Source organism: Populus trichocarpa, chromosome 12 (assembly GCF_000002775.5).
Source record: "Populus trichocarpa isolate Nisqually-1 chromosome 12, P.trichocarpa_v4.1, whole genome shotgun sequence".
In the NCBI taxonomy this organism is placed as follows: domain Eukaryota; kingdom Viridiplantae; phylum Streptophyta; class Magnoliopsida; order Malpighiales; family Salicaceae; genus Populus; species Populus trichocarpa.
The window spans coordinates 3776542-3795382 of record NC_037296.2 but is presented as its reverse complement, the minus strand read 5'-3'; the positions used below and the strand labels follow the sequence as shown (position 1 = coordinate 3795382).

The following is an 18841-nucleotide window of genomic DNA, read 5'->3' as shown; positions in this document are numbered from 1 at the left end:
TCAGTAATACAGGACGCTATGTTCTTTTAGCTTATTTTGTCGTGATTCTCTCGTTTGTTTTTGAATTTTAAAAATATTTTAAAAAAAGTTTAATTTTTGATTTTAAATTAAATTTTTTTTTTGGTATTTTTATGTGTATTGATGTAAAAAATAGTTTTTAAAAAATAAAAAAATATTATTTTAATATATTTATAAATAAAAAATACTTTAAAAAATAATCACAATCATACTTCACGATAGAATTTATTTTTATATTTGATTTTAAAAATTAATTATATATATTAGATGTTTTGTAAAGTATAATATTGGCTTTGTTTCCTTGGAGGTACTTAAAAGGTAATAAAAAAAAGTTAATAATAATTAAGGATTCTTAGTCGATATGAGTTGTAAGTTAATGGGTATTGTCTGCAATGCCCTTTCAAATTATTCCTCTGACTATCCAATTAATCACTTTCAATTAGTGAAGTCATCTATGGTGAAAACATTTGCTTTTAAAATTATAGCCGTTTATGAAACCTCAATGTTAATTTAATATACAGATATATACTAGTATAGATAAATTCTTAGGATATAAATACAATATACATTTTTATTATTATAAACAAATAACAATGTTATTTATCTTAGATATGATATATAGGGTGATAATTATCTTTTTTTATTATATAACTAGTTCATTTTATAGTTTTTAAAAGATCATAAAAGGTTTTTAATTATCATAAAATTAGGTAATAATATCTTTATTATATTTTTACTCTTTTCACATGTGGTTCGTCTCGATATTCCTTGCGACATGTTTCATAACCCATGATAACAATTATTTATCATGTTTGTTAACTCCTTATTAAACTCAGTTGATCAAGTTCATATCAGGTTTTCTTTTAAATCGAGAGTGAATGTTGATTTAATTATATTTATATAACTCGACGAGTCAACTCGTAATTCGGTTGACCTAGAAAAATTCAGATAAGACTCAACTAAGTCAAGTCTATGATTTTTATAATTGTTTTTCCAAAATATCGTCATTTTAGTTAAGAAAAAACTTAAAACAATATTGTTTTGATGCTAACCCGACCAACCCACAACACAAGACTTTAACAAATTAACAAAACCTAAGCTATCCTTTAATTATTGTAGATTATATTAGTAAATTGATGTTTTCCCCTCGCAAAAAAAGCACACAACGTTGTCTTTCAGGGGTAGAATGGTCTTTTCTCTAGGTTCATTTGTCATTAAAATTTTTTTTTGGGATATCTCAATTTTTTTCATATTTTTTTGCACGGTTAAATTACTTGGTTACCTTTAAAAGCAAAAACAAAAACAAAAACAAAAACCTTTGGTCTAGATGCTTTTTTATATTTCCTTTTGTATGCATGTTGTAACTCTTCTATTGCCTTTAAAATAAAAGATTATTAGGCTTGGTTTTAGGGGCATACTAGTCATTTCACTTTGTTTTTTTGTTGCAATTATCATGTGATCCCAAGGGTAATTTGGTTATTTACTTAATAAACAAATAATAAAAAGAAAAAAAAAGTTGTTGGTGTGTTCGTAGAATGCTCTAATGAGTAGGTCACCCTCTCGTATTTAGATGGTGCATATGATGGTTCACGATGGAGAAAACCCAACTTCTTTGGTGCATTTCAATTCGCAATGGTTGATAGGTGTAAAAAATAATAAAAAATAATTTAAAATGACCAAAAAAAATCTCTTATGCATTGTTCTTGTCTTCAAAAGTATCAAAATAATTCTATTATTCTGAAAAAAAAAAGAGACAAAAGCACCCCTAAATTAAAACCATTAGAATTATTTATTTCAAGGTTAAAGTTGTAATTTTATTATACATTAAATAAAAAAATGACAAATATAACCTCATTGAATGTTAAATGACAAAAGCTTAGTTTATTGATATTTTCTTCAAGAGCAAATCAATATATACACTATTACAATGAATAGAAAAATGAGTCTTGGCATATAGTAACTTCTCCTCTAGGTTTAGTTTTTTTTTAAATTTAATATATGTGCGCGTGCATGTGTCGGGAGAGAAGTGATGATAGAGTTTGTCCTATCTAGTATGGATTATAGTTATCAAATCTAGTTTAAGGTTTGACCCATCAAATAACTTGGATAAGTGAGGTATTAAGACTTGGTTCAAACTCATTCTAAATTAATTAACAAGTCACTAGATTAATTTAGATTGTTTTTTTTAATTAAAACAATATTTTTTTAAAAAAATTAGTATTAAGATGGTAGCATTTAACCAAATAAATTAAATTATAAATAAACTTGCCGAGAAATTTAGGTTTGGTTGTAAAATATTTTTTATTGGATAATCTTGGTTTAGAGTTTGTGTAGTTGCTATTGAATTAATAATAATAATAATAATAATTCGACTCTGAATAAGCTATATGGCAAAAATAAAACGGAAGTGTCTCATTTTCAACACAATTTTTTTGACATATTTTTTCAACACAATTTTTTTGTATACATTGTTTACAATTTCTCTATTATCATGAAAAATCTTAACCGCAAATTAAAATATTTATATATGTATTTAATAAAATAAATTAAAAATTATATATATAATAAATAATAATAAATTTATTAGTTTCACACAAAAATTAAATTGGAAAGTTAAGATAAAACTGTTAGTTTAAATATTTATTTTAGTTTTAAATTGGTTCATAAAATTTTAATTGATCTGAATTAATAAAGTTAAATTTTATTTTGTAAAATTTTATGAAATTAAATTATAATTATTAAATTAAAAAAATATAAATAAAAAAAACAACTCGATAAAAAAAATAATGATATAAATAAATAAATAAAAGTTTGAGCAGGTTAAACATGTTTCCAACTCGATTTCTTGAATGTTTTTTTTTTTTTGATGTATAATATTTAACCTATGATGGCAAAAAAGAAACTAACTAAAACTCAAGGGACTAAAAACTTTTCCAGCAACAAGAGCAAGGTTTTATCACAATGACACAATCTAAGGCTTAAGAAAACTGAGCTTCGCCCATTCATAGCCACAGCAACCCGCCCACCACAGCTGACCAACGCCATATCCACCAACACCTACAATACATTCATCTCTCGCTGTCCTTGAAGAAAAAAGATAAAATTATCGATCTTGTTTCAACTACTTGAAAAGGTTATACATCACCGCATTCAAGCTAGAATCATCGTCCTTTATTTTTGAAAGGGATTTTGATGGAATCTTACAAAAGGGTTTTTGGGTTTTGTAGAGAGGTGTAAATGGAAGCAGCTACAGCAACATTTATTGGATCTTCAATTGGGATCTGTAGACCTGCAAAATCTGTTGCTAGATCGGGTTTTTTAGCTACCATTGGGCAAGATTTTGTGCGTTTTCCTCATAAGGTACTACCGATTAGTCTCTTTTTGGGTTTTGGATAATTTCTCCTTGATTTTATGTATGAATTTTGTGTCCATTGATAATTCATGGATAATCTATGGTATAATGCTAAAAGCTTTAAATTTTTTTCTATGATTCAATTTATTTCTTGCCGTTGCATGCTTAAGAGTGAATGAAGTTTTATGTTTTATGCAAAATATTTGTTATAAGAGATGAATTCCTATGTGTAATTCTGTTGGATTGTTGTTCAAAAATGAAGCTTTTAAGACCGTCTTACTTGAAATTTCAGCAAGTTTGTAATTTGTCTGGGTTTCTTTAGGATTATTTAAAATTTACTTTGTTGTTGTTGTTCTAGATGTTATATGGTTGGAAAGCTGGTGTTTGATTCCCTTTTCCTTTTTGTGTTATTTGGATTGCAGCATTGTTCTTCAGTTTCATACTCGAAGCCAGGTCATAGGAGAGTGGCATATGGAAGCAGGAGATGTATGGGAGTGAGAGCATCATTGTCATCGTCTTCAGATTCATCGGGATCAATTGCATCAATTGCTCCACTTCAGCTTGAATCTCCAGTAGGGCAGTTCTTATCTCAGATTTTGATTAGTCACCCGCATCTTGTGCCAGCAGCAGTGGAGCAGCAACTTGAGCAACTTCAAACTGATCGTGATGCTGAGAAACAGAAGGAAGAGCCTTCTGCCACTAGCACTGATTTGGTATTATATAGGTTAGTTTTATGATATTTCTGTATAAATGTGGTTTATAGCTCCCGCCATTGATGCTGAAAGTCGAGTCTAATGATCAGTTTTTGAAATTATTAGGAAAATTGCTGAGGTGAAAGCTAATGAGAGGAGAAAAGCTCTAGAAGAGATTTTGTATGCATTGGTTGTGCAGAAGTTCATGGATGCCAATGTTTCTTTGATATCCACCATGGCCTCCTCTTCCACAGACCCATCTGGTGGAGTGGACACTCGGCCAAGCCAAGATGAGAAGCTTGAGCGACTCCACTCTCCTGAAGCCTATGATATGATTCAGAACCATCTAGCTCTCATTTTGGGAAATCGGATGGGAGATTCTACTGCTGTTGCTCAGATAAACAAACTCAGGGCTGGACAGGTCTATGCAGCTTCTGTGATGTATGGATACTTCCTAAAGCGAGTTGATCAAAGGTTTCAGCTTGAGAAGACAATGAAAATCCTCCCAAATGCTGTGGATGAGGGAGAAACAGATATTCGTAAAGTTGTGTCTTCCCATCCTGAAGCCTTTTCTGATGGTGTTAGTCCTGGAGGACTTGGACATGGATTAAAGGCTTCCCGATTGCGGAATTATGTGATGTCTTTTGATGGGGAAACACTTCAGAGGTATGCAACAATAAGATCGAAAGAGGCTGTTAGCCTTATTGAGAAGCACACTGAGGCCTTGTTTGGAAGACCTGAGATTGTCATAGCACTTCAAGGGACTATTGATTCTTCCAAGGATGAACTAGTCAAGATCAGCTTTGGTGGTTTGAAAAGACTTGTTCTGGAAGCTGTAACTTTTGGTTCTTTCCTCTGGGATGTAGAGAGCTATGTGGATTCAAGATATCACTTTGTTCTGAATTGAATAATGCCCACATACATGCCTGCCTAAACGAATTTGTAGTAGAGGCACAACTGACCAAATTTAAGTGCTATGTATGAGTGTAAATTTGGTGATAACTATTAAGAAATCTGTGCTCATTTTTCTGTAAATGGTTTTGATGTTCTGTTTTCCTGTCGTGCTCTGCATCTGTGCATTACCTCATGAGTGTTCAAAGTTCATCTTTTAACTCGATCTTCTTCTTCTTCTTTTTTTGAATTTCCAGAATTACAATCAATATTTGCATGAATTTTGCACTGCGATGCTTAGAATTATGTCATAAACATGAGTTTGGTCGCAATAAAATAATTGCTAGATTTATATTTTCTTAAAATATAATTTTATTTTTGTATGTAATATAATAGTGTCACGTTGAACTGAAAGCGTACATAATTTATGTTATAAATGCATAACCGAAGAGAACCAAGAATTTAAAGCAAGGTTGGCTTGGATTCACCATGAAATTAAATGAGAAATCGAGAGCGCACTCCTCGAGTTACAGAGATCATCTGGTGGGCAAAATTCATCGAAGAAACTTCGGCCATAAATCAAACTGTATACTTGTAAATATTCCATGGCGGAACCACTATTTAAATGGTCTTTTGATGGTTGCTGTGGCCATTCGTTTCATTCAATTTCAAAATTCATTCAGTTTCTTTCTCAACTCTCGTTATGATATGGGTTAGATATTTTGTTTTATAATCTTATAAAAAATATAAAATTACTAGAAAGTGAAAAGTCCAATATATAAAGAATTTTTAAAATATTATTTAATATGTTAAATTCTTGATATGAAACATTAGCAATTGACAACACCATACAATTCAAATTAAATTAGAAACTCCAATGCAAATTAATCAAATATTAAAGACTTGAAATGAAAAAAAAATCAATAAAACAAAAGATGAAAATGACTCGGGAACCTATAACAGTATTTGTAGCTATGATATAGCTCAAAATGATTTTTTTAAAGAAAAAAACAAATTTAAGACTCGAGTAATTGACCTGACTAGATTTTTTAAGTCTGGTTAATTTAATAATATGATTAAAAAAATAACAATGAATGATACATAAAAAGATCTAGATAACTCATGTTATTTTCAAAATTAATGAAAAATCATATAGAAAAAAGAGAGTCAATCTTCAAATAAATCAATTGCTAAAGGATAAAAAAACATAAGTTTTTTTTTAAATAATTTAATACCTTACACTGTATTTGTGGGATAAATATTTTTTTTCCTAACCTTAGAAAAATGTTAAAATGAATGAAAATGGTGACATACTATATGATATATTTTATAAAAAAATGTTTGTTGAACACGCCAGCAAATACGCCACTCCGTCGTCTTCATAGTGGGTGAAAAACCAATTTCCTTGATGTTTTTTTATTTGCAATGTCAAGGGTTATCTCTCCATATGGCTTGTGTGACTTCATTCTAAATATTTTGGTGGAGATTGACTTTTTTTTATTATTTTATTTTTGTGTTTGTCTTTATAATATTTCACAACAACCCTTCAAGTTTTTTTCTCATAGGATTTGTCTTTTTATATTATTTGTATATTAATCAAATTACCAAATCAATCTTGAAAACACCAAACAATAAAAAAAAAAACTAATATAAAATTACCAACATGCCCCCAAAGCAAAGTCGAAGACCTCTTAATTCCTAGGGCAATCAAATGAAAATTCTAAAAAATGCCCCTAAACTGTTTTTATTTTATTCTTTTAAGGGTAACCAATAATTTTCACTGTGCAAAAAACTGTGAAAAGATTGAGACATCCCCAAACAAATATAAAATAACAAATAAATCTAGTGAAAACACTGTGCTACCTCTAAAAGAAAGGCTTAAGCGTTTTCCCATGAGTTTAGGTTCTTTTAATAAAATATAAAAAATTATGAAAAAAATATAATTTTAATCTAAAATAAATCAAGGCTGTTTTCCCATAGGTTTAGGTTTTTTTAATAAAACATATAGACGTCATCAATAAAAACACAAAACCCCACTTTTATCATTGTTAGTGAGTGTTTTTGATAATATTATATACAAGGGTAGTCTAATTATATTTGTTTAATTTAAAAATTTATATTAATTTCAGATGCAAACTGTATTTTTTTTAAAATAAAAATGAAAATAAAATAAAAAATAATTAAATTATAAAGTAAAAATAAATATGTTGTTAAAATAGATTGATAATGAAAATGTATTTTGGGTTAACAACTTAAAAATATTTATTATAGTAAAATAAAATAAAAATGTTAACATGTATAGTTATTAAATCTTATTTGATTAGCATTAAAAAGATTCATAATGGATTAAGTTTTTAATTTAATTAAATTAGATATTAATTCAATAAAACCTTTAAATTTTCTTAAAAGAAAATATAAAAATACCGTTATAATAAAAATAATTGATTCTAATCCACGCGTTGTCCAATTATTTAATAATTCATGCTTAATCCTCAAGTGGGGGTCTGACAAGATACATGTTTGAATGTTCCGTCATCACTCTCTCTCTTTCTTTCTGCTTCCTTACAAGTCAACGCTATACATCTACACTAGCAACAGTAGTGTTTGTCAGGGTTGAACGGAAAACTAGCATTTGTTCAACAACATGATGGCGGAGAAGATATTACCGGTGACTTTATTCGTCTCCGTTTTGTTAGTCTTGAGTGTGGACCAGGCTAGTTCAGATGAACCAGATCATCGGTACAGACAAGGAGACCAGGTTCCCTTCTATGTTAACAAAGTCGGACCCTTTCACAATCCTAGGTAAAACTAGTGAATTCTTGTTCAATTGCTTTCTTTTTCTTGTTTTCATAGCTAATACTTTTTTAAAAAAATTTCCAGCGAAACCTACCGTTATTTTGATCTTCCGTATTGCTTGCCAGGTTAGAGTCCCTCCCTCCAATGACACTCTTTTTTCTTTTTTTCTTTTTTTTATCTGATTTGGTTTTGTTTGTAGATAGTGCGAAGGAGAAAAGGCTGTCTCTTGGTGAAGTACTGAATGGCGATCGTTTGGTAAGTGGGCCTTTCCCTATTGAATTTCTACGCGAAAGAAAATCTGTACCTGTTTGCAAGAAGAAGTTATCAAAGGAAGATGTTGCCAAGTTTCGAGCTGTTGTTCATGAGGACTATTATTATCAAATGTATTTTGATGACTTGCCCAACTGGGTGTTCTTGGGGATGGTTGATAAGAGGCAACAAAGATACTACCTGTTCAATCATATCCATTTAAATATTTATTACAATAAGGATCGTGTGATTGAGATTACGTCTCACACGCATACGAATGCGGTGGTGGAACTTACTGAGGATAAAGAGGTAGATGTGGAGTTTCTGTCTACAGTGGAGTGGAATGAAACAGATTTCCCTTTTGAGAAGAGGATGACTAAGTACTCTCAGTCATCTTCGTTGCCTCGTCATTTAGAGATCCATCGGAATTCCGTTATAAATTCATGCATGGCAGTTCTTCTTCTTGCTGGATTTCTTGCCGCAATCTTGCGAATCCTTAACAATGACTCTGTCAAGTAAGAATTGTGTTTTTGGTTGATTATATCCATTTCAGTAAGTGTGTTCAGTCTTCCAATGTCCTAGGGTGTGTATGTATGGCTTTTCTTTGTTCAATGGTACTTTCTGTTTTGATTTAGATATGCTAATGACGAGGAATTAGCCGCAGATCAGGAAGAGACTGGTTGGAAATGCATTCATGGAGATGTATTTAGGTATCCCAAGCACAAGTCTCTGTTTGCAGCCTGCCTCGGTTCCGGAACCCAGCTATTGACTCTGTAAGTGATTTGTTCGTCCCTTACTGTTATTATTGCTTCTGAAAAGATTGACATGCTTTCTTTGTGCCTTGCAGCACGGTCTTCATTTTTATTTTGGCACTCGTAGGAGTGTTTTATCCATACAACCGGGGGGCTTTACTCACCGCATTGGTTGTCTTATATGCTCTCACATCAGGAATTGCAGGATACACAGCAACCTCATTTTACTGTCAGCTTGGAGGAACAAACTGGGTATTTGCTCATGGACTTTCTTAGCAGGGATGGGTTTGGTGAAAGAAATAATTTTTCTAACTCTACTACTTGAGGTTGTATGTTAATTTTATCTTTATTTGTGGCAGGTTAGAAATCTATTGTTGACAGGATGTCTCTTCTGTGGACCTCTCTTCCTCACATTTTGCTTCCTGAATGCTGTTGCAGTTGCTTATACTGCCACTGCAGCTCTTCCTCTTGGCACGATTGTTGTGATAGCTCTTATATGGACACTTGTATCATCTCCTTTGCTCGTTTTAGGTGGAATTATTGGGAAGAATAGCAAGGCTGAGTTCCAAGCTCCTTGTCGCACCGCCGAATATCCCAGAGAGATTCCACCATTGCGATGGTATCGGCAAACAATTCCTCAAATGGCAATTGCGGGATTTCTGCCATTCATTCTTATACAGACCGAACTTTACTACATCTTTGCTAGTGTGTGGGGTCACAGGATTTATACCTTTTACAGCTTCTTGTTCATCATCTTTATTACTCTTCTGATAGTCACTGCTTTAATTACGGCCACATTGACCCATTTACAACTTGCTGCTGAGGACCACAGATGGTGGTGGAGGTATGCATATAGCTGTAATTTATCCAACGTCTAAGCAATTTCCTGATCCATAGCTTCGTTTCATATTGCATATAAATTCATATCTAAATGCTGCAGATTACTTCATATCTTGGAGATTGTGGGCTTGGGTTTTAATACCAAAAAAAAAAAAAGTCGGAGTTTCTGAGCTTTGGCTATTGATGTTAATGAAGGTGGTTGATCAGAGTAAATTCTTATCATCTATAGATGAATTAAAACCAAATGGAAGAGCAGACATTTGTTATAGAATAATGTTTTTACCAATTCTTCGTTGGTCCACCTTGAATGGATGTTAACTGCAGTTTTCTGCCTGATATCCGAGAGTCGGAGGATTGATATATTTGCTTTATTTGGTGACAGGTCTTTTCTCTGTGGCGGATCAACTGGCTTATTTATATATGCCTACTGCTTTTATTACTACTACGCACTCTCAGATATGTCTGGTTTCATGCAAACCTCCTTCATATTTGGGTACATGGCTTGCATCTCTTTTGGCTGCTTCCTTATGCTGGGCACTGTAGGTTATCTTGCAGCTTTGCGTTTTGTCCGGCATGTATATGGTTCAATCAAGTGTGAGTAGCCTGTGAGCCCTCGTCGGAGCAACTCTAATCCAGGTGCTAAATGGAGATCCAAAAATAAAATAAAAAAGTAATATTTAACTTTTCTTTGCATGTTTTTCATACTTAAGAGAAAGCTAAACAAAATGTTATTTTACCATCTCTCTTATAAAAATGCTATTACTACACATCTTGCAAAAAAATACCAAAACACATTCATTGTAATACTGTTTTTTCTTTCCAATAATTTTTTCCTTTGATTTTTTTTAAATTCTATATATTTTTAGTTTGTTTTCAATAAGATTATCCTGATCTTATGATCTATATTATGATTTATATTATGGGTTTATCGAGTTTCCTTAGGTTAATTCACGTTGTTTTTTTTTGTTTTATTTTTAATTTCATCATTTAATATTAGATTGATTAAGAATTTTTCAAGTTGTTTTTAAATTTTCCAAGTCAATCAGGTCATATCGGGTTATTAAAATAATTAGATATAAAATATATTAAAATATAATTGACTCTTCTAAATAATTTTTTTATCATTGAAGTACATGAGAGTAAAAAAATTATATTTACACTATTTTAAAAAGTAATTTAGCCCTTATAAATAGTATTCCCCTTTAAGATGCTCTCAAAGATATAGCACTATGTTGAGATGTTTCCTAGTAATTATTATCTAGTGCATTTTACAAGGAAGTTAATACAGCTCGACGATGTTATTTTTTAAAGTGTTTTTTATTTGTAAGTATATTAAAATAATTCTTTTAATATTTTTTAAAATTTATTTTTGATATTAATACATTAAAATGATACAAAAATATTAAAAAATTATTAAAACAAAAAAAAATTAAATTTTAATAAAAAAACAGGTTACATCTCAATACTAAACATGTACTTAGTACCTTGATTCCAAAGACTTATGTCATATAATAATTTGGGTTGTTTTTTTTGGGAGAGTTTGTAATACTTTGTGGACACCACTTCAGAATAATTTATTTACTCTCAAGTAAAGTTATTTAACCTATCATAAGGTTTGAGTATGAGTTAAGATAAAAAAAAATTAAATAATATCGTTGTAAATTTTTAAAAATAAACTCAAGCTGGTTTTTAACTGGTAGCTTGAATTTAAGTTGGTTAACTTTTATTTAATTTTATTTGCAACTTGACCTAGGTTAGGTTTTGATATGTTAGACCAGTTTAATCTTTTTATCTGTTGTCTTGTCCTTGTGCTGAATATGTTGTCTCTCAATTTAATTTGTTTGTGCTGAATATGTTGCTCTCAATCCAATATCTGTTGTCTTTCTGGAACCAAAAGCTTTACAGTCTTGAAATTGAATTTATTTGCACATTAATTTGATAATCTAATATAATTTTTATATTTATAATAAAATATTAAATTATATAATTGAATTCAATTACAATATTTTAAATCTCTGTAAAATTGAATTGAATTAATATAATTTTTATGTTTATAATAAAATTCTAAATCATATAATTGAATTCAATTATAATATTTGAAATACCTATAAAATTGAATTGAATTAACCATCATAACTGTTTTATTTTTAATTCATATTTTTCCATAAATAATTAGTGAGAAGCATGTTATAAGAGCGAAATGAGTTGAGCATATATAAAGAAGTATCAGATATTAGAATCTAGTTACCGGAAAGTGTGAGCTGTTCAAACACCGAGCAAGCTGCTGAAACAGGGGCATTATACAGCACTGGAATTCCGGTGGCCGGGTTGCTTCCAAAACCTCCTCCGGCTCATCTAGGAACATGGCTTAGTGACAGGCCAGTACTTAAGAGTTTTAAAAAAATTCCAAACATAAGAATTGATTTAATTATTAAAATTAAATTCAATTTCAAGAGTTTTAAATAGCATGTTAAGGTTTCTCTTTTTCTAAAAATAAATAAATAAACCACACCAGGTCATATATATTGGAAAACATTTATGAGTCATTAAAATTTAAATTTAAGAAATTCATTTCTAATTATTTTTATTGGGGTAACTACAAAATAGTCCCCTACCTATTTGGTGTTTCATAGGCCAGTCCCTAACCATAAGCTTTTTTGCTGGACATGGCATGACTTAGCTAAACTTGGTTTTTTTTTTTTTGGTGTGAACCAGGGTATCCCACGCTTTGCCCAGACTAATCCCCGCCCCGGGTGGCAAGGGCTCCCCAAGAGACCGGCTGCAGACGAAGAGAGAGGTCGAACCCCAGACCTCGTAAGCGACGAGAGCGCGTCTAACCGCTCCGCCAGGACCTCTTGGGTAGCTAAACTTGGTTTAACATGTACTAGACTGTGCCTGCATTACCGCTGTGGGTATATACTATTTTTCCAATAAAATATTTATATACAATAAGTTTTTTTTTTTAAATAAATCTAATTACTTTCCAATCAACTAAAAAAAGTTAGTTTTATTTAAATTTTATATATAAAAAAGGCAACAATAGCAAACAAGAATATATCTATAATTCTTCACAATAATATGGGGAAAAAACTTTATCCAATAGCAAAAAAATTCTATGTAGAACAGCATATATTAAAAATATAGTAAAAAAATAATTTTTATTTATTTTTAAAAATAAGTTAAATCTATATAAAATATTTTAAAAAAATTATAGATTAATCGCACCAACCTCATAAAATAAAAATTAAACACACTCAATATAAATAAAAAATAATTGCTATTTAAAAAAGGTTAAATAAACAAAAACAAATCACAAAGAAGTGGTATTAATCAAAACATAAATGCAAAAATTATTTTTTTAAATACATATAAAAAATTAGTAATTAAAGAACAATAATAAAAAAACAAAAAAAAATAATGAGGCCAGACGTTATGGGCCTAGTAAGCCAGACCTAGTGTTTGACCCATAAAGAAAGAGCTCGCTCGTGGGGCTTTATTGTATTTTTTGAAGTGTTGTTTGCCTCATTCTTTGCTAAAAAAATAAAAAACACGTTGTTTATAGTTGCCTAGAATCCAGGAAAAACATGCCTCTTGTTTTTTCAACACAAAAACTTATTTTCAATCAATTTATATTCAAAATGCCTAGTGAACATCATTGAAATCTTGTTTAACTAATCCATAGCCTCAAAAAATGCAAAAAAGGTACTAAAACCCATAATCAATCCAAAACCTAAAATCTTTCAGAGCTTAGATATATTTTTAGGTGTTTTCAAGGTAAGAAAACACTTAATCTTAACTCCCCTAATTATATGGAACCATTTAACACAAAATTGACCGTTTTAGTGGTTAGAATCGTCATCAATGACAACGTTCTCTTTCTAAGAGTGTGTTTGACAGTGTGGTAGCGGTTGCTTTTCAAATAGCTTTTCGTGCCGAAATACATGCCAATGATGTTTTTTCATTTTTTAAAAATCATTTTTGACATCAGCACATCAAAACGATCCAAAAAGTACAAACCGCACTTAATTTTAGCAAAAAGAAAAAAAAAATTTCAAAATTTGATGAAACGCAGTTATTAACGCAATGCCAAACGGTCTCTAAGCCTGAATCCGACGACCCTTTCTCTCTCCTCCACTAAAAAAAGGACTAAAAAAGAGAATAATAAAGTATGGTATCAAAATGTAATGTTTATAAATTATATGGATCGGTTACCTAATAGATTAAAAGGATAAGAGACTAAAATAAACTTTTCAAACAAATTGTAGAGCCACTGTTTATGTTACCCATGTTTTTCACTTAAGTTTTTTTTTCAATTTAACCCTTACAAAAAAAAAACATACAATTAGGCTTCAATTTGGGTTAAAAAAAACTCAATTGTGTAAAAGAAAAGTTCAAGAGCCAAATTTATATTTTTCAAAAAAAATTACTATTACAACTTACAATAAATTATAAAAAGGTGAACAGTGAAAAAAGCAACACATTTTATAAATTATGTTAATTAGTAACCCCTAAAAACAACCCCACTTCAAATTCCACAGGAAATCCCCGTTAAAATATCGAAATATAGTAACTCATAAAATTTTTGGTAAACTCCAGGCACCAAGAGTATAATTATCTCAATAATAAATTAACAATAATTAATTCCAACATCTTCAAAATTTCTCAAGTAAGGCTAGGGTCTGCTCCGTATAAACAAACCGGTTGAATTATATTAAACTCTATTTAATTGCTTCTTAACATGTTCATACAAAGAGGAAGAAGAATTGTTTTCGCTGTCGATTGATTTGGGTTTCTCCCAACAAAACTAAGAACATACACATGGAAGCGGGTCCTCCATATGAGGTGCATTGAAGTGTAATGGTGACGGAAACCAGCCTTGATATCCTCAGAAGGAGAGCTTTCCAGTTGGTAAAGATGGGAAAAAACAAAATGTTATTGAGCTCCTAACAGAATCCATGCATTCTCAGGATAAAGATTCCTTCGGGGCAAAAGGCTAACACTGAATAGTATTGAAGGACCAAATCCATCCAGGGTCATCTTCATATCCACTTTCCAGGAAATTTCTTACTTTGTCTTGTTCAAAGTAAAAGACATGAAGTTTGTCCATCTTCATAGATGGACAAGAAATTTGAAGGTGATGCTGTAAGGTTGCTGACTTGTTGCCTGGACCTAATTTGACATATAATCCATAATGGAATGTTACTGTAAGTTCATCACTATTGAGTACAGAACTTGCCAATCTCACCTTTTCATGGTAGCTGTAGAACTCAGCTAGAGCCTACCGTTAGACAGAGTCAATTGCACATATTGTTCAGGTTATTGGATTAGTTCATCTGTTAAAGCTCTGATTTACCAAATTTTATGGGTGAATTATTCTTGTAAAACCCATTTTTCCTTTCTCTCTGTTTTTTTTTTTTGTTTAATAAAAGATTCGTAGGTGTGTGGCAAGCAAGGGAATCCCATCAAGATTGATAGAAGCTTGACCACTTTCATCATGTTTACGACACCGGCACCTTTTTTTTTTCTTTTTTGATGCGACACTGACTGGATCACCATTAAAATAGTGCCCATTGACAAAGAATGAGCACGATAATGATATTAAGAAAATATAACTATAACAATGACGATCCTCTAGCTCTAGATCCTTATATTGATGAGTAAAGCAACTTTGTTGTAGTCCATCTATGCAAAACATTGCCAGAAACATCATAAAATGCAATCTCTGCTGCATCCTGAGTCAACTGCACAGACATGAAACCTTGACCATCATAGAAGAATTTTAGCCCACCTGTCTTTTGTTTTTTAATGTCACCCCTCCATGCCTTAGACCCAGCTCCACTAGTTAGAAATTGTATTGGGCTGTAAAAAAATTGTCGAACATTAGTAACATTTTCGTAAACTCTTTCCAGTTTCCACTACCACACATCGCTTAAGGTGTACCTCTCAGCGTCACCGATGTGTTCAAGGCAATGGTCATGTCCATTCATGTAAAAATCCACTTTGTTGGCCTGAATTTAGTGAAAACAGCAAAGGATCAGCTCCAATCTGGTGTCGAGAACCATTTTATCAGAGAAAAAGGGAACTGAATTCGAGTGATTGTGTTTACCTTCAGGATTGGAAGAAGCTTGCTTACAAGTTCCTTAGTGTCCCCGTGATGTCCAATGCTTCTAATCGAGTGATGACCCACGACAATTTTCCACTTTGCACTTGATTCGCTCAACGCCAACTTTAGATCCTGCTCCAGAAAAAGGGTACAGTCCACCAGATAAATTATCCACAGATTATTTACACAGTTGATCATAGGCTTCTAATTGAGTGGCTATTAATGTTACACATGCTGTAAACTTGATGCATTATTTTGAAAGTGAAACAATAATGAACATAAACACCTTTATTAGGTTTGCGATGTAAGCTCTAGGAGAACCAATGCCTCTCCAGTCATAATTATGGCCCTCGGCATCAGTGAAGTAAGATTGGACAAAAGGGGTGGTGTCCACAAAGAAAATTTCAGCCAATTCTACAGAAAACAACATGATTTAATTAGTTATTGGATGAATACATCCTATACAATTGAAAGCAAAGCGTCAACAAAATAGCTAGTGTAGTCTATATATGACATGAAGGAAAGGGAACACTTAAAAAGTAGAAGCTACACACCAGCATCGACAATGAAAGATCTCAAACAAAGCCACCTGCTATCTATTTTCCTGAGGTGAAGGCTTAACTGTGCTTCCGCATTCCCTCTATAATCATGGTTTCCCAACACTGCAAAAAAAAAAAAAAGACAAGAAAAAGGTTGAAGAATTCTAATCCAGTATGATCAATATGGAAACAAAATCATTAGTTGTGCCAGTTTTTGTACTCACCACTATACCACTGCTTTTGCAGGCTCTTGGCGGTGTAGATTTGGGTAAAGGATTCCTCAAATGCTTTGTCTTGTTCACCAATTAATCCGTCATCATAGAAATTATCGCCTGTTGATACTACAAAATCTATGTCCAGCTTCTCTCCAATCCTTCCCATCTGTATCCATGCAAATCATAGGCAGGAATTAATTGAAGGAAAGTTCTTCAAAAGATGGAAATGCTAGTTACATGTTCATGACTTTTCTCCAACTCCCTTCATACACGCGCACACACATACAAAAACATGGTGTAAATTAAAGAAAAGCAAGGAAGTTGGTAGAACCTGAAGAGCAACTTCAGACTGGTTGAAAGCACCCTTTCTGCCCCAGTCTCCAAGCACCAGAAAGGAAAGTGTCCCGTCAGTTTTTGCAGGTTGTTCAAACCTTCGAAGCTCTGCATGTGTCGAGACCAAACACAAACCAAAACTACTAATCATCAAAACAAGGCACAGAGCCATGTATTCGTTGTTAAGACCTGCTGCCATGTCTCTCTAGCTAGAGCTGAACCGAGAAAAAAACTCAGATAGAGGTGAAATGGATACACAGAACAGAATCTTGGTGGGAATAATTCTTTGTACCAAATAGTAACTAGCAAACTTCTCTACGCTGCAGGGAGTCCAGTCCAGGTCCTATCATTTTTAGTCTACGAGGCTCTATTTTATAGACAAAGATAGCTGGTTGATTAATTGTAGCGTAAGAAAATAATAGACATGAAAAGTTGAGTGTGGTGATGAAACTATTACATTTCAATAATTCATCAATGCGTAGGCCATGTTAGGTAAGGTATGGAAATTTCTACATCAAAACTCCCAAAATTAGCCAATTCGGATTACCCACAGAAAAAAAAATCCAATAGCTCATGACAATGGTGGAACTGTGCCACAAAAAAAATGGAATTATGGAAGCTGCTGGAACTTGTGACATCACTTAAAATTTCTTTTATAAATTAATTTCAGTATCATCAAGTTGATCTTTTTTGTTTTCTTCATTGCTTTAATAACTTCGAAGCTTCAGTTGGGCAGGCAAAAAACTGAAATTTTAGAGGTTTCTGTACAAGAAGCAGCAAATTGTAACAGAGACAAACGGTGGGCAGTTTCCGTTTGCTACTTGAGTAGGAGAGAGAGTGAGAAAACATGACAGAAGCAGAAACAAAGGGATATGCGAATATGCTGCTGAATCAATGTCCGAATAAAGTATGAATCCCAATAGAATATTCGGTGGTTAGATTATATCAAAACATTCAAATATCAACGAGTACTGTACATGAGCCTTAAATTGTAAATCTTAATATATCTACAACTTAGTGGCACGCGCTATGTTCAAGTTTATCCAAACATTCAAAGATAATATTTGATGCATATTTTTAATAAAGAAAATTAAGGATCATATATACCTATAAAAATTAAAATTAATTTTTTATGCTAGATAATGACTTACTCGTTAAGATGAGAAATAAATACAGGTTAAAATATTTGATCTTTATTGAGTTTGGGATTTTTTTCAAATCAAAATACCATTTTAACATAAAACATCTTTAAAACATCAATAAACTAACTCTTCAACTTAAAACACCCCTTAAATTGATCCTAAAACACCAAATTAAACTGGAAAAGGATTTTCTTTCTCAGCTTTGATTTTTATTTTTCCAGCAAGATAAAAAAAAAAACATCTCAATAGAACTTCTCTCGTCGAATGGAATTAATTGACACTAATAACAGGTTTTTTTGTTATTGAAATATGAGCAATCAATGACTTTCTCTCTCATTTTTTGCTTTTTAAGGACTTTTTCTCTTCTCTTAAATCCAAAGACTTAAACATGAACAAAATAAAGTTTTCAACCAAAACGTATAATTTTCAAACTAAAAAGACCAAAATAAAATTTGAGAAAAATCTCAAGGCATTACTTCCCAAAAAGATGATGAACAAAAAATATTGGGTAAAAAAAAGAAGAAGCATGCATCCTGCCCCCACTTTCAAATTTGGTCCCTTTATTTTTCTTTTTTTTGTAAACAATAAAACCGACTCTTTTTTCACAAAATTAGTCATAAACTCAACGCTAGAAATTTTTTTTTAAAACCGCAAAAACCTAATAGAAAACAAAAAAAAAAACAAATCATCAAACCTAATCCTCAATTAATGCAATGTGAAAGGATGATATAAAAAAATAGGTTAGATGACCAAATTACAAAAAATAATGATTTAAATGACAAAATAAAAAGAGAGCTACTATTACAATCCATAATTAGCTTACTCGCACTTTGTCGTGGCTCGAATCAAAAGTTAATTTTGATAAAAAAAAAAAGAAGAAGAAGAGAAAGTATGATCCATTAGGTTAGGCCCTTTCCAA

General features: G+C 31.6%; 3 protein-coding genes across 6 annotated transcripts; 2 read left to right on the top strand and 1 right to left on the bottom strand.

The window, feature by feature from the left end:
- Nucleotides 1-2983: 2983 nt before the first annotated feature.
- On the top strand, nucleotides 2984-5097 carry LOC7454005 (UV-B-induced protein At3g17800, chloroplastic). Of its 2 annotated transcripts, XM_006376642.3 has the most exons (4): nucleotides 2984-3151; nucleotides 3246-3378; nucleotides 3793-4094; nucleotides 4189-5097. In XM_006376642.3, the coding sequence occupies exons 2-4, from the start codon at nucleotides 3256-3258 to the stop codon at nucleotides 4967-4969; spliced, it is 1206 nt and encodes a 401-aa protein (XP_006376704.1). In that variant the 5' UTR covers nucleotides 2984-3151; nucleotides 3246-3255; the 3' UTR covers nucleotides 4970-5097. The 2 variants fall into 2 exon arrangements, with proteins under 2 accessions (XP_006376704.1, XP_002317709.1); XM_002317673.4 differs by having other exon boundaries at nucleotides 2990-3378.
- Nucleotides 5098-7448: 2351 nt separating this feature from the next.
- On the top strand, nucleotides 7449-10275 carry LOC7485177 (transmembrane 9 superfamily member 2). Of its 3 annotated transcripts, none has more exons than XM_024582781.2 (7): nucleotides 7449-7755; nucleotides 7834-7874; nucleotides 7949-8513; nucleotides 8634-8771; nucleotides 8846-9002; nucleotides 9110-9594; nucleotides 9691-9954. In XM_024582781.2, the coding sequence occupies exons 1-7, from the start codon at nucleotides 7598-7600 to the stop codon at nucleotides 9758-9760; spliced, it is 1614 nt and encodes a 537-aa protein (XP_024438549.2). In that variant the 5' UTR covers nucleotides 7449-7597; the 3' UTR covers nucleotides 9761-9954. The 3 variants fall into 3 exon arrangements, with proteins under 3 accessions (XP_024438549.2, XP_002317710.4, XP_024438548.2); XM_002317674.4 differs by lacking the exon at nucleotides 9691-9954 and adding an exon at nucleotides 9973-10275 and having other exon boundaries at nucleotides 7450-7755; XM_024582780.2 differs by lacking the exons at nucleotides 7834-7874; nucleotides 9691-9954 and adding an exon at nucleotides 9973-10275 and having other exon boundaries at nucleotides 7516-7755.
- Nucleotides 10276-15139: 4864 nt separating this feature from the next.
- Nucleotides 15140-17205, bottom strand: LOC7485178 (purple acid phosphatase 17). The gene is made up of 7 exons (XM_002318274.4): nucleotides 16779-17205; nucleotides 16457-16613; nucleotides 16248-16355; nucleotides 15980-16107; nucleotides 15697-15825; nucleotides 15531-15598; nucleotides 15140-15449 (listed from the first exon to the last, which is right to left on the bottom strand). Exons 1-7 carry the CDS (start codon nucleotides 16977-16979, stop codon nucleotides 15236-15238), a joined length of 1005 nt encoding a protein of 334 aa, XP_002318310.4. The 5' UTR covers nucleotides 16980-17205; the 3' UTR covers nucleotides 15140-15235.
- Nucleotides 17206-18841: the final 1636 nt, after the last annotated feature.

What these genes read in the sequence shown, in the direction of transcription:
- LOC7454005 (XM_006376642.3), top strand. Translation starts at nt 3,256, where the DNA reads ATGGAAGCAGCTACAGCAACATTTATTGGATCTTCAATTGGGATCTGT. An exon ending in TTGTGCGTTTTCCTCATAAG is followed by an intron (nt 3,379 to 3,792) that starts GTACTACCGATT and finishes TTTGGATTGCAG; the next exon opens with CATTGTTCTTCAGTTTCATA. An exon ending in ACTGATTTGGTATTATATAG is followed by an intron (nt 4,095 to 4,188) that starts GTTAGTTTTATG and finishes TGAAATTATTAG; the next exon opens with GAAAATTGCTGAGGTGAAAG.
- LOC7485177 (XM_002317674.4), top strand. Translation starts at nt 7,598, where the DNA reads ATGATGGCGGAGAAGATATTACCGGTGACTTTATTCGTCTCCGTTTTG. An exon ending in CTTAACAATGACTCTGTCAA is followed by an intron (nt 8,514 to 8,633) that starts GTAAGAATTGTG and finishes GTTTTGATTTAG; the next exon opens with ATATGCTAATGACGAGGAAT. An exon ending in GACCACAGATGGTGGTGGAG is followed by an intron (nt 9,595 to 9,972) that starts GTATGCATATAG and finishes ATTTGGTGACAG; the next exon opens with GTCTTTTCTCTGTGGCGGAT.
- LOC7485178 (XM_002318274.4), bottom strand. Translation starts at nt 16,979, where the DNA reads ATGGCAGCAGGTCTTAACAACGAATACATGGCTCTGTGCCTTGTTTTG. An exon ending in AGTCTGAAGTTGCTCTTCAG is followed by an intron (nt 16,614 to 16,778) that starts GTTCTACCAACT and finishes GCATGGATACAG; the next exon opens with ATGGGAAGGATTGGAGAGAA. An exon ending in ACATCGCAAACCTAATAAAG is followed by an intron (nt 15,826 to 15,979) that starts GTGTTTATGTTC and finishes TTTCTGGAGCAG; the next exon opens with GATCTAAAGTTGGCGTTGAG.